The 13,980-nt window shown below is 36.8% G+C and overlaps 1 protein-coding gene across 3 annotated transcripts in view; it reads right to left on the bottom strand.

Annotated features, from left to right (window-relative positions):
* CDK8 (cyclin dependent kinase 8) overlaps positions 1-13,980 on the bottom strand; it is a 102,697-nt gene that overhangs the window by 55,416 nt on the left and 33,301 nt on the right. For all 3 annotated transcript variants that reach the window (XM_033104844.1, XM_033104842.1, XM_033104841.1), the window contains exon 2: positions 3,322-3,397. In XM_033104844.1, the coding sequence (XP_032960735.1) occupies positions 3,322-3,397 (76 nt within the window). The remainder of the gene's footprint in view (positions 1-3,321; positions 3,398-13,980) is intronic.

The raw sequence follows: 13,980 nt of genomic DNA, 5'->3' as shown, positions 1-13,980 counted from the left end.
TTCATTGCTTATATTAGAAAAGAATAGTTTAAAAATCCATCACCTAAGGTTCCAGCTTAAGAAAATAAAAACGAAAAGTAAGCCAAATAGTAAGTACAAGGAAAGAAAAAAATAAAGATCCGAGCAAAAATCAATGACATAGACAGAAATTACCAGATCTGTAATGAAATAGGGACATCACTACAGAAGCCACAGATGTAAAAAGATAATAAGGGCTATTATGAACAACTTGGTGCTAATAAATTCAACAACTAAATCAAATGGACAAATTACATAAAAATACAATTTATCAAACACAAGATGAAATATAAAATCTGAGTAGCTCTGTATCTATTAAGAAAATAATACTGATTGGTGATAATATCAAACATTTAGGGAAGAATAACTACCAATCATATAGAAACTGTCAGAAAATAGAGAATGAAGACATGCTCTGTAACTTGTTTCATCAAGATAGCACAACTTTGATACCAAAGACAGTGGCATCACAAGAAAGATAAATATAGACTAACATCCTTCAAACTCATAGACCTAAACTCTTTAAGAACACAAAAAGCATTTGATAAAATTCAACACCATTTATGAAAAAATAGAAGGAAACATCCTAAGTCTGACTCTTAGCATCTTTAAAAATAACTACAACTAGCATTTTACTTAATGGTGAAACACTGAAAACACTTTCCCTCAAGACTGGGAATAAGTCAAAGATGTCCGCTCTCACTACTATTCAACATTGAACAAAAAGGCCGTGGCCAGTGCAGTAAGGAAAGAAAAACATTAAAAGCATAAAGATGGAAAGAAGTAAAACTATTTTTATTCATAGGTGACATAATTACTTATATAGAAAATCCCAAGATATCACCAAAAACTTACCAGTGAATTTAGACATATAAGACATATATAATATACATATGTACAATATTAAAAAAATCAATTCTATTCCTGATTACAGAAGCAAACAAATGGAAAATAAAAATTTTAAAATAATTCCATGTACAACAGTATCAGAAAACATGAAGTACTTAGGACTGAATTTAATAAAAAGTCTGCAAAACATCTATACTAAAAACCATAAAACATAGTTGAGAGAAATGAAAGTAAACCTTAAAAATTGGACTAGATTCATGATTTGGAAGTTTCAACATTATTAAGATGTCAATTCTCTCTGAACTGATCCAAAAGATAATCACAGTAGGCATTTTTTAGAATTAGAAATTGACTAGATGATTACAAAATTTATATAATAATGCAAAGGACCTAAAACAGCCCAAACGATCCTGAAACAAAAGAATAAAGATGGTAGACTTACACCATCTTACTTCAAGTCTTGCTGTAACACTAGATTAATCTAGTATTGGCATAAGAATAGACAAAGGGATCAATGGAACAAAATAGAGCCTGGAAATAGTCCCACACTTAAGAAACCATTTCGTTTTTAGGAAAAGGCCAAAGGAATTCAATCAGGAAGAATCTTTTCAAAAAATGATGGTAGAACAATTGTACATTCATATGGGATGAAAGGAGAGCCTCCAAACTCTACATCATTCCACAAACAAAATCTAATCAAAGACTATAAAGGAAAGCTAAAACTGTAAAGCTTTTGGAGAAAACTTAGAGAAGTATCTTCACAATCAGTGGGTCGATAAAGATTTCAGCCAGACACAGAAAACAGCAGTCATAAAGTGAAAAAATGTATAAATTAGACTTCATCAAAATTAAAAGTTTCTGTTCACCTTAGGTTGAAACACCACAATCAAATACATTAAAACTAAGCTTCCATATTCCTTTTTGTGCTTAAACTGCATTTAGTTATCAATATAAACATAAAGAGAAGAATGTCTCTTCCCAAAACCAATTTGTTTTTGTTTTTAAAACTTTCTGAAGTATAACAAACATAGAGAAAATCACTGAGCCATCAGTGCACAGCTCAGTGAGTTTTCACACATTACTCCATAAAACCAGGCCCGGAGCGAGCTGAAGAAACATTAGTAGCATTCTGAAAACTCCGTCTCCCCTTCTTGCCACTCCCTATCCCCTCAAAGGTAATCACTATCATGATGTCTAACATCACTGACCGTCATTCAATGGATTTTAATTTTTTAAAGCTGACTAGAACATACAGAATAGCTGTTGAAACACTTACAGTTAATGTACAGATATCTTGCCTCAAGATTCAAGAGTATGGAAAATTTAACAATTAAATGAAATACGATTTCCAACACAGCATACATTTGGTTAAGAATGCCCTCTGTCTCATCCCTATTCTTCCCTCATGTTGGTAATTCTTACAAGTCCTCCAAAACCTAGAACCCTCCTTGATTCTCTAGTTTAGATGTTTATCCTTCTAACATTCTCGACACACTTCTACCATAGTGCTTGGCACACTGCTATTATTTTACGATTTATGAGTCTCTTTACTCATCAGCATGTAAATACTTAAGGCCAAGGACTCTGACTTGTTCTGTTTCTTTACTTTTACGTACTTTAGTTCCTGTCAACATGCTACACAACAAATGACTGTTAGTTGAAAACCCTGTGGTATAGAATCTGTTAAATGAGTAAAATTATTTAAATTAATACCACCAAGTCACAATAACCTATATCTACGGGTAAACAGAAGGGCTGGAAGCCCCAAACAGAAAGATTATAGTAATTATTCTAGAATATTCTGTTCAAAGCCTGAAAAGACAAATTTGGACCCATAGTTTTACAACAGTAAAAACTGAAATAAAATATCATGAAGTAATACTCAGTTTAATCGTATGAATAATTATTTACTAATGGATTAACATGAAGAATATCTTCCTTTGAAAACAAAATGAGATTCTAATACCATATGGAAAGCTATGCTTCCAAAACAAAAAGGCATATATTTTTACATACTCAAATGAACACAGATACAATGAAAATCAAGTAACACAATCTCATTTTAAGTTCATATAAGTAACATTAATTTTGTTTCATTAAAATAGAAGTATTAATTTTGTATGAACTAACACACCATTTGTATTGTACTCAACGAAATAATAACTATAATAAATAATTAACTAGTGACATTTATTGGAAAAAAATATATTTATATAAGCAACTGAGATAGACTTAATCTCAAATAAATGAATTTATATAGAAACTTTTACTAGATCTACATACCACCTTTACTTTTCTTTTAAAAAACTAGTAATTTTCTACAGATAGTTGATATGAAAAATATTCATTAACTTTCAATTAATGTGTATATATGACAAATACAATTCAGAGACCTACACAGTTGTCACTCTTAAGTCAGTTGATAATAATGATGATAAAAAGAGCTCCACTTACTGCTATTTCTCTACATGCCGACATAGAGATCCCAGTTCCTTCTATTTGTTTTAAAGCATAGTCTTTATCATCTTTCCTGTAAAAACAAAGTTATTTTAATAATAGATAAATCTAAATTTATGTGCATTTTAATAAAAAACATAAATATAAATCACACATTTAATATACATTTGACATATCTCACATATATTCAGAATGTAATACAGGATAAACATTTTAGATAATCTAGTCCAATCCCATTATTTGATGAGAGATGTTAGATTCACAGGAATAAAAAGACTTGCCCAAGGCTCCACGGTTATTTGCGGAAGATTCAGAAATAGAGCTTCTGACTTCCAGTAACAGGTTCTTTCTGCTCTAATACATATACACTTTCTCTCTACGTATGCATGTGATGGTGCACACATAACATGACACGTGCTTTCTAAAACCCATTCACATATTAGTGGGTCAAAAAAAATGAATGCATCACTAAAGTACAAAATGGTTATAATTCAAAATGTGTCACAGGACTCATACCCATGAATACCTTCAAAGAGATCTGCTCAACAAGCGCTTATTAAGCATTTACTATGTACCCAGAACTGTGCTAGGTACTAGGAATACAACGGACTTCCTTCTTTTGAGCTCTCTGTGTCTAGACAGATAAATAACTGATGTACCACAACACAGTATGATAAATACTCTGATAGGTAACCACAGAGAAGCTCACCCTAAAGTTACTCTGGGGGAGGACCCAAGCACACTTCTCAGAAGTGATACCATCTAACTGAGGCCCACGTGGCAGTTCTCAAACTTCTCAGACTCAGGACCCCTATACTCCCATGGTTATTACTGAGGACCCTGAAGAGCTTTGTGTATCGGTATTTACCCTATTAGAATTCAAAACTGCAAACTTTAGAAAAGAGAATTTAAAAGCACATAACCATTCACCACCACAGCAATGCCATCACCACATTATATCCTCTTAGGGAAAAATCTGCCGCACACTCATGAGTGAAAAAGGCAAATCATCTCATAGCACTATTATGAAAAGAGTGTTGACCTTGCAGATGCTGTGAAAGGCACCCACCTAGGGATTCCCAGACCACACTTTGAGAACCGCTGATGTATGGGGGAAGGATGGAGGGAGGGAGAAAGGGATGGAGGGAGGGAGAAATGGAGGTGGGGGAGGGAGGGAGAGAGAGAGAGAGAGAGAGAGAGAGAGAGAGAGAGAGAGAGGGGCAGTTAAGAGGGGAAACAGTGTGAAGGCACCTGAGGTGAGAGGAAAGAATTTGAAGGAAAAAAGTAAACAACTGAGTAAACAACTGGAGACGAGGCTGGGGATATAATTTGCACCAGAAAATGAAAGTCTTATTACTCGAGGAACAACAGGAAGCACTCCATGAAAGATTTTTTAACGAAAGAATATGAATTGTATCTTACTTGGGGAAAATATCTTTGGCTGCCTTTTGAATGTTTGGGGGAGGGAGGGGTAAGCACAGGAGGCAGAGAGACCAGTTAAAAGTGTTAAAATTACTCGGTGACGGTGGTGGCTGCGGCCGAATGGTGGGGGTCTAGAGAATGCATGTACTGAGAGACGTGAAGTAGAACCAATAGTACTTGGTGACTGAATGTTGGGAAGAAGAAGAAGGAGTCAAAGATAATGATTTCTGCCTCGGGCAACAGATTATTGACAACATTATTCATTGAAATAAATAAGAAATATAGCAGGAGAAGACGTGCGGAAACAGGAAGATGACGGTTCCATTTTGGTAGGCTGAGTCTGGGTACCTGCGAGACACGTAAGTGGGGATAGCACGTTGAATAAACATGTCAAAGCTCTAGAGAAAGCTGAAGACACTGATGTACTGTAATGAGCGTATATGTAGTAATCAGAGCCACTCGAGTAGAGGAGGTGAGACCAAAGAGAAGGACCGGCAAGAAAAAGATTTTCCAAAAGGACAGAAAGTAAATAGTATCAAAAACTGCAGAGAGGTCTGGTAAGAGGCCGACTGAGACGAGTCCACTGAACTTAGCAGTGACGAAATCACTACTGGACAGCGGCCAAGGCAAAACAGTTACAGGATGTAGACGCAGAGTCGGTATTGCAGAAAGCTAAGGAATGAAGGGGGAACATGCAAACTGAGAGGAAGAATGCAGGTAATTCTTTGAAGGGGAGAAAATAAGACAGCAGCTGGAGTAATACATAAAGAATAATTTTTTTAAGATGGAGGAGACTTGAGTATGTTAAGTACTCACAGGAGGAACCCAGAGAAAAGGAGCTGTTGGTGAGAGAGAGACAGAGAGAGAGAGAGAGAGAGAGAGAGAAACTAAGAGAACAAGGACTGAAACACTGAGGAGAAATTAGACTCGGGGCTAGAAAGAGAAATACTTCTTCCATTGTAATAAGAAGAAAGAAGGCAGAGGAAAGGATAGATATAGGTGCAATAAAGTTGTTCAGAGGCAGAAAACGGGGAGTTCTCATTTTGATGGCTTTCATATCTCTTTGATGTTGGAAATGAGGTCATATGCTAAAAGGAGGGCAGAGATGGTAGAGCTGGAGATCTGAATAGAGTGAGGTTTGACTGAAATGAATAGCTCCTTATAAAAATCTATTCATTTAATGTCATTTAATACTTTGTTATTTTAAATGATTATTAAAACTTACATAGCTTTATCTTTGCTTTTACACCCTATTTTATACCTAATCCTTCGTCAGGAAAACAAATTCCAACTACAACATTATTTTTCTGGAAAAAGATTTGTTTTATGACAATCAGCTTTATAATATACTTTCTAGTAAAGAAAGTACCATGGGCACTCATTATATTAAAAATTCACTAAGAATATCTGTACTCGATGTTCACTAAGTCTGAATTAGTTCTGAAAAACTTAAAGAAAAAGTTAAATAGGGTGACACAAAAATAAAATGAAACTGGGATCAGAATAAGACTATTAGACACTTTCACGTACGTGGTACTAATTTAACTTGATGGTTACCCCAGGAGTATAACAGATTCTTGTTTTGGTATTAATTTAACCTGACGGTTACCCCAGGAGTACAACAGATTCTTCTTTTATCTACTGTTTGAGGACGATGTCCTGGACTTAAGCCCTACATAGAAAGAGTGGTGGGAAAGGAAATAAATTAGACCCAAGACTTACCCATTCACCTTCTTAACAACAAGCCCCCAACTTTGTCATTTAAAAATGACCAAGTTGCTATATAAAAATTCCTTCTCAATGAACTAAAAATTCCATTCTGCTATCAGTCCTCTCCACATCCTTAAGTAATTACATATTTGTATTTATAAAAGTAAATTACCAGAAGTACAGGTGAAATGGGAGAATATACAAAACATTTTTAAAAGATGTTCGATTATCAAAAGTTAACCTCCTCTTAAAAATCACCTAATACAATTGCCATCAAAATGTAACAGTAGTTTGTGGTTTATAAAGCACATTTACCCACCCAGCTACACAATCACTTTTTAGTAAAAAGGCACTCTGGAGATGAAAGATTTGTTCCCTAGTTTCACTTAGGATCCTTATATAAATAAATAATTGCAATATAGTGTTCTAAGTACTGCACATAGAAGGGATGACCAACTATACCTTGAAGGGTTGAAGCAAGATGAAAGAAAACTTCAGAAAGAATCTGCTTAAGTGAAGATTCTTAAGACTTCAGAAGTTTGTCAGGGAAGGAGGGAAGGGTTAGGGAGAAAAAAATCAGTAGTTATACGAGACATCCCAGGAAGTGGGAACAGCGTGGACAAAAATAAAGATGCACAGACAGGGTCTGCCATGCTCAGAGAATAGCAAAGAGTAGCAGCAGCAGTTTAATATCATTGAAATATGCTGACAGCCCTGAGGACCACTAGGATTTTAGAAAGAGGCAGAGGTAAGATGGGAAAGGGCCTTTTATGTCACCGTCTCCAAAGAGGGGTGTAAATATGTATTTCACTTCAGACGCGTACAAAACAAATGCGTATGACAATAGCATTTAAGAAAAGAAAAGCTGAGAGAAAGCACGTTATATGAGAAGAGCAAAAAGAAGAGGATGGTGAACACTAGCGGATGGGAGGAGTAATACGAAAATATAAAATGGCTGTAGAGGAATGGTTCAAGAAGAATGAGCAGTGTTTGGGGAAAATAGAGTGCTGAACACACATATCGAACTTCATATCCTTCCTAAACTAAATCACATCCTTCTAAAACTATGGTAAAGGGAATTTTTTAAGACATAAATCCGTAAAGATGAAAAGTTGGAGAAAAGACAACATAAAAATTTGGAAACTAGAAAGGAAGTGGACAAACAGTAGCTAATGATTAAGAGAATCCAAGAAAACGAAATCAGAAGCTAACAGTGAAGAAACGTGAGAACCAATTTGATTTACACATCAAAATCCTCCCAAAGCAGAGAAATGAGAGAGTATGAGATACCTCTGGAACTAGAATTGGCCGGATGAAAGATAAAGTTAAAGAGATCCTAGAAAATAGAACAATAAAACAAAAGAAGAGAAATGTGAAAGAAAAATTGGAAAAATAGAGAACCAGTCCGTGAAATCCAATATACAAATAATTAGGAGTTCCAGAAAAAAAGAACAGAGAGAGGAAGAAAACGTATAAAGTAATTCAAGGAAACTTCCCCAACTGAAGGACAGGATTTATAAAACTGGAAGGTCCACTGAGTTGCATCATAAATGAATGGAAATAGACCCACATCAAGACACAATATTTAGACATTTTAGAAAAGTACAGACAAGTAGACTATATAGGCTTCCAGTGGGGCCGGTTAACAGGCTACTTAGAATCAAAACTACTAGTCAGCCATGAGAAAGAAGGAACTCCTGCCCTCTGTGACATGAATGGACCTTGACAGCATTACGCTAAGTGAGATAAATCAGGAAAGACAAATACTGTATGATATGGCTTATATGTGGAACCTGAAAAAGTCAAACTTGTAAAAACACAGAGTAGGATGGTTACCAGGGCCTGGGGTGTCGGGGGTTGGGGCAATTGAGGAAATGTTTAAGGGTATAAATTTGAAACCAGTAGATAAGTCTGGGGTTTTAATGCACAGTATAGTAATTATAGACAACAACGCTTTATTATAAACTTGCCAAGAGACTAGATCATAATTGTTCTCACCACAGAAATGAAAATTATGTGATGCGATGGAGGTGTTAGCTAACGCTAGGTGGTAATCATTTCACAATATATAAATTTATCAAATCAACACACTGTACACCTTATACTTACACAATGTTATATGTCAATTATATCTCAATAAAAATAATTTTTTTTTAAAAAAAGAGAAAGGATCAGGAATCAGGACTTTGGGACTTTTCAATAGCAGTTTTGGAAGCTAGAAGTTCTAGACGGGCTCTGCACTATATACAATCAAGAAGTATCGTATTATATTGTCAACAGATGTGCCCTGCAGTTGAAGCTCTGTGTAAGTCTGTTCTAGAGGATTACATCGTCAGCTGCAACGACAGGAAAATGTCACGGAGTAGTCAGCCAGATGAAAGAGCTTGCACCAGAATGTAAATCAGTACCCTGCTTCCTTCGTGGAAAAAGGCATTCTTAAGGGAAAAATAAAATAAAGTAAATAAGCAGCTGAACTAATCTCTGTGCTTAGTTACGTAGTCAAAACTGTGAGTTACATAAAGGCCAATGTGTTAAATTTAAGATTTACTTCTCTTCATTGTGTGACAGTTTGGAAGCAGATCATACGCAACTGTCGTATGCTGACATATGACAGTTATCGAGGGGGAAAGGTCTGTGAGAATGCTGGATTTCAGAATGAAATCTTAGGGACTATACGAGACAGTAAATCAGTTTGGCCCCAGCCCTGCAGAGATGTGAACTAAACCACGTGACTTGCTTTAGTGTGTTACTTTTGGCATTTTTAATGATTTTAATATTTCCAACTAGGGAAAGAATACTCTTAAATACGTATTATTGGACCTTAGTGATATTTTAAATCATTTTTAATAAAATTTATTAATTTAAAATGATAAAAGGTCCTAATAATTATTGTTCTTATTGCTATATTTTCAAATATTGCCTGGAACTATATCTTACCTTTGGATACCATGACTAAGGGTCATATATTATATCATTTAAAACTCTTCTTGATTTTGCCTTTTATGAATTTAGGTTCCAAGATCAAAATAAAAGTGACGAGTCGTCTTTGATATCTAAAATATCTTTGGATTTCCTAATGTGAAAACTCTGTTCTCTCCAAATTGATTTATTTGACAAATCAAAAAAGAAGTGCAGTCTTTATAGATTAGTTATATGCAAAGCAAATACATTAATGTATGTGTGTTCAGTAATTACGTACTTTAAGAAGAGGCAGACTCATGTTCATATACAAAAACTGGTACAACAAACAACTGCTTCAAATGGCTTTCTGTCTCTAGGGTTTTTGACATCCTTGTTCATCGGGGACAAGCACAGTGTCACTGATGGTAGAAATCCAGGGGCCGTGCAGGTTTGCTCAAGTCCTCACGGCCTTCTAACTCCCTGGGTCGTCACTGGCCGCACCTTGTACATTCCTGTGCCCTATACATCAGTACAGGAGCCACTCTCTTCCATTCCAATATTTCTGCTTCACATAACACTGCGGAGCTGTTCAGTCTTCTCACTGATGAACGGCTATCTCGCTAGACACTTAATCAGCTCTACATGCTCTTAGATTAGGTAACTGGCTATTTTTGAAGCATCACTAGGGAAAGACTGAACTTGAACTCCCATGGAAATGACCTTGCCATATTCTGTTAACAACTAAAACAGCCGTACAACTCCTTGGATCCATAGCTCTCAGTTACACTGAAAACACATCATCAAATTACTGGAAGACTGTTACAGCCAGAGACCTCAAACTGAAGATTCCTAAGAATCCTCCAGATGATTTTAGAGAATGACACAGCTTCTACCCAAGACCTCTGGAACAAGCAGCGTGACAAACTGCCTCCCAGGACCCACAGAACAAGATCTCAGTGGCCAGAACCAAAGATTATCATGCTTTAATCTGCAAGCTCTATTTTTTTCCCCCAAACTCTTTTCTTACCTCTCTCTACTGGTTCAAATTTCTGAATTATTAACAGATACTTGTTATCCTTAACAACTATCCCCATAGTACTGCTCTTTGCATCCCTAATCAATTCCTGGCTACAATTTGCTCATGATTTCACTAAACTATGCAAACAGACCAATTGTTGAGATTGTAGCCACTTTCTTTTAGGTGCCTCAGCTCACTCTAGTTCCTAGGCAATCACACTCAACTTCCAAGCAACTCTTTAAACAGTAGCTAAAAACAGTAAACACAACGGACAGCCCTTATGATGTCAAACCTAGGAATGTTTCTGTCTACACAAAACCACACTTGGGACCTCAGCTCTTGGCTTAGAACTAGATTAAAACGCTGTTAATCTCTCAGCATGTCAGTGTTGGCGTGCTCAGATGCCATCTCCCGAGTCTTAAATGTGCACAGCCATTTTTGCTTCAGATGATTCAATAACCTTACAACCACAAAAAGTATACAAAGAGAACCGACGTTAGTCCAACAAGAGATGAGGTTTTCTGAATAGTCTCACGATCAACGGAATTATGGCAACAGAGTAGATCTGGATTTCATAGAACAATGTCCTGAAAGGCTGACTCTGGCCAAAAAGAGGGCCTGAGAAAGTGAAAATAAGCCCCACTGACAAACAGGTTGCAGTATCCTTCACAGATGAGTGGCAAGGCCAGGAGAAAGGAAAACAGGAAATCAAATTTTGCCCAAGGCCATGCCACAGCTGCAAAATGACTAAATGGCCCTGTGTAATTGATTACTGCTTTCTTACCCAGGAGTCCCCTCCTACTCGTGAACAGAATGCTGACATACCCAATCACCAAACCCCATTTCATGACAGTCTCCGATCCAGACTACTTTCCCGGTCTTTCCTGAGAATCCCGCAGCCTAGCCCAGACCCTATGAAGCTCCTGACACTTCTCTTACCGAGACACCTCACAGTGCCCAGGTGTGTGTTCTCCCAGGCTACAGCAGGGAAATAAACTTTGTTTAACTGTAGGTGCATTCCTGGTGGCCTTTATCATTCATTATGCCTAATTATCTTACATAAAATCACAATGCATCAAAGCAAATTGAAACACTTCCTTTCATTTCAATTGGGTAAACTCTGATGACAGAGCACATTCTACCTGGCCACGCTATATAGTCTGCTTAAAATCCTTTGTCGTATTAACATGTTCTGATCTTTTGATCATTCTGACAAACAAAATCCACAAGTTAATTTTTGGGTTACCGACATAAGTTTATTTAAAATATTATTAGAACGACTCCCTCAAGATTTGAGGGGAATTCCTGGCAATTCGGGAGCGTGGCACTGTTTTAGTCCCTGAGATACAGCACTGCACAAGGGATCCAACAGGAGTTACTTACAAGTTTCTGGGCCACTCCAGATGCCGAGCTCCAAGGACTGCAAAGCTTCTTATAGCAATGAATATCTATCATCTGCATTATCTGATGAAATTCAAGCTAAATGTCTTAGTTCTCATACTTCAAACTCATCTTTACCTTGTTTGGAGAAACAGCTATGAAGAATTTAAAGAAATTATTTCTAACTTTGGATGTTAGAAAGAAACTCTTGGTCCTTTCCTGTCTGTTCTGTTACAAGATTACAGTAACATAATCAGATATCACTGAATGTGGGGGTTTTCCATCAAAGCAAACTGCTTATCAATCAATCTTTCTTAAATCATCTTCCAAAGTGTCTTTTTTCTGAACACACCTCTCTAAATTTATACTGATTGCATCTTGATTTCAAGAACCATACTTTGACACTGGTCATTTTTAATCATTCCTTTCTCCCTAATAGTCATGCAAGAAGAAATGAGTGACACTAAAAACAGAAATTAACGTACACTACTTTTCTCCCAAATGGTTGGCCTTTCCCGCTTTTTCAAATAGCTGACTAATTTATTTCTACTTGCCCCCATTTTTCCTCTTAAAAGCACTATTACAGCAGGCATATGAATACAACTGAATATTCTTAAATGTTCATGTGTTACATGCCAAGTAGTATTGTAAGTACTCAAGACTGAAATGGCTACCGTTTCCCTGAAAATAAGACCTAGACAGACCATCAGCTCTAATGAACGATTGAGATTCAGAATGACCCATCCAAACATCTACTCAAATCTGGACAATACTCTCTAAAGCAGAAGCGAAAAGGACTAAAAGCAACAGTTGAAATCCTTAAAGAAAAAGGACTCATACCTCAAAGTAATCCTTGAAATACTCCCCATCTTTGTAATTAAAACACACACACACAGGAAAGGGATATAGATTTATTCAGGATCTCAGGGCCATAAAAATTTATCTCTCCTCCCACTTCACTTTCCCATAGAACCAAACCAAAATATTATTTTGTCTTCGCAGCCTCCTGAAGCAACATGTATCACACTTGTAGATCTGCGTCTCTCTGTAGTGTTTTTTAAGATCAAAATAGTCGATACTTACTTGCCTTGGGAAAGTCACCAATACATCTGGACTGTTAGGCCACTGGAGTTGACTGAGGCTGCTCCAATTTTTCAAAAAGTCCTCAACCAGTAGTAGCTCAGGGAAGTTCACGATTAGCTATAAGGCTGATTACGCTTTTCTATTTTAGCTCAGAAAGGACGTAAGATTTCCACAGAGAAGTTACAACCTCATGAAAGTGTACATGGTTTACCCCACAGAGGTAAATCCCTTACTACTGACATGATTACAGATAGTTCAAAACTCCAAGGCACGTAACTAAGAGACAATTACAAAGAGTCCTAGATCTCACTGACTATTGCAGGCAATGGGCTCCCATTTTTCTTTAATTGTATGATTATTAAATGATTTCACCAAGTCCTCAACAACCAAACCTCTTCCCTGGGAACCCAACCAGGAACAGATCTTCTGCAACTTCCTACTGAGGTTATTACCTAATGATCGTAAACTTTCCTACTTATTGACCCATGAGAGATCTGAACAATCCCTTTGTGTTCTGAGTTAACTTCATGAGAATCGGCAGAAATCTAGAGACATCGAAGTTTCTCTTGCCCCAGTCTAAGAATAGCCACAGAAGTGAAAGGATTCTGTCCTTTGGCTGACAGGGCCTGCATGCTGTACAATCTTTGTTGCTCGCTGAAAAAACAGAACATGTCTCAGCAAGGAGACTGAGCTCATACAAAATCCTATTCCTTTACCCCTCACACATTTCCATTCAGTAGTGCAGTACTTCAGGGATCAGCAAACTACGGTCCATGGGCGAAATTCAGCCCACAATCTGTTTTTTCACTGCCCATGAGCTAAGAATGGTTTTTATATTTTTAAAGGACTGTTTTTTTAAAAAAAAGAATACACAACAGACTGTTATGTGGCCCACTAAGCCTAAAACATTTACTACTGGTCCTTTACAGGACAAGTTGGCTGATACGTGCTACTCTTCTATTCCCCCCAAAAGGGGGAAACAAGTCACTACAGGCAAACTGTGCCCTGAATAGACTTACCATAAACTGCTATTGTAAATTCAGACATACCTTTCCTTTTTGATGGGTCATATCTTAAGACCGAAACAAGAAAATATGAAGCAGGATATGCTGGACCAGATCTCAACTTACCCCCAGAACGAC

Source organism: Rhinolophus ferrumequinum, chromosome 4, assembly GCF_004115265.2.
Source record: "Rhinolophus ferrumequinum isolate MPI-CBG mRhiFer1 chromosome 4, mRhiFer1_v1.p, whole genome shotgun sequence".
Taxonomy (NCBI): Eukaryota; Metazoa; Chordata; class Mammalia; order Chiroptera; family Rhinolophidae; genus Rhinolophus; species Rhinolophus ferrumequinum.
Note: the sequence above shows the minus strand (reverse complement) of the source record. Positions and strands in the feature narration are given on the sequence as shown.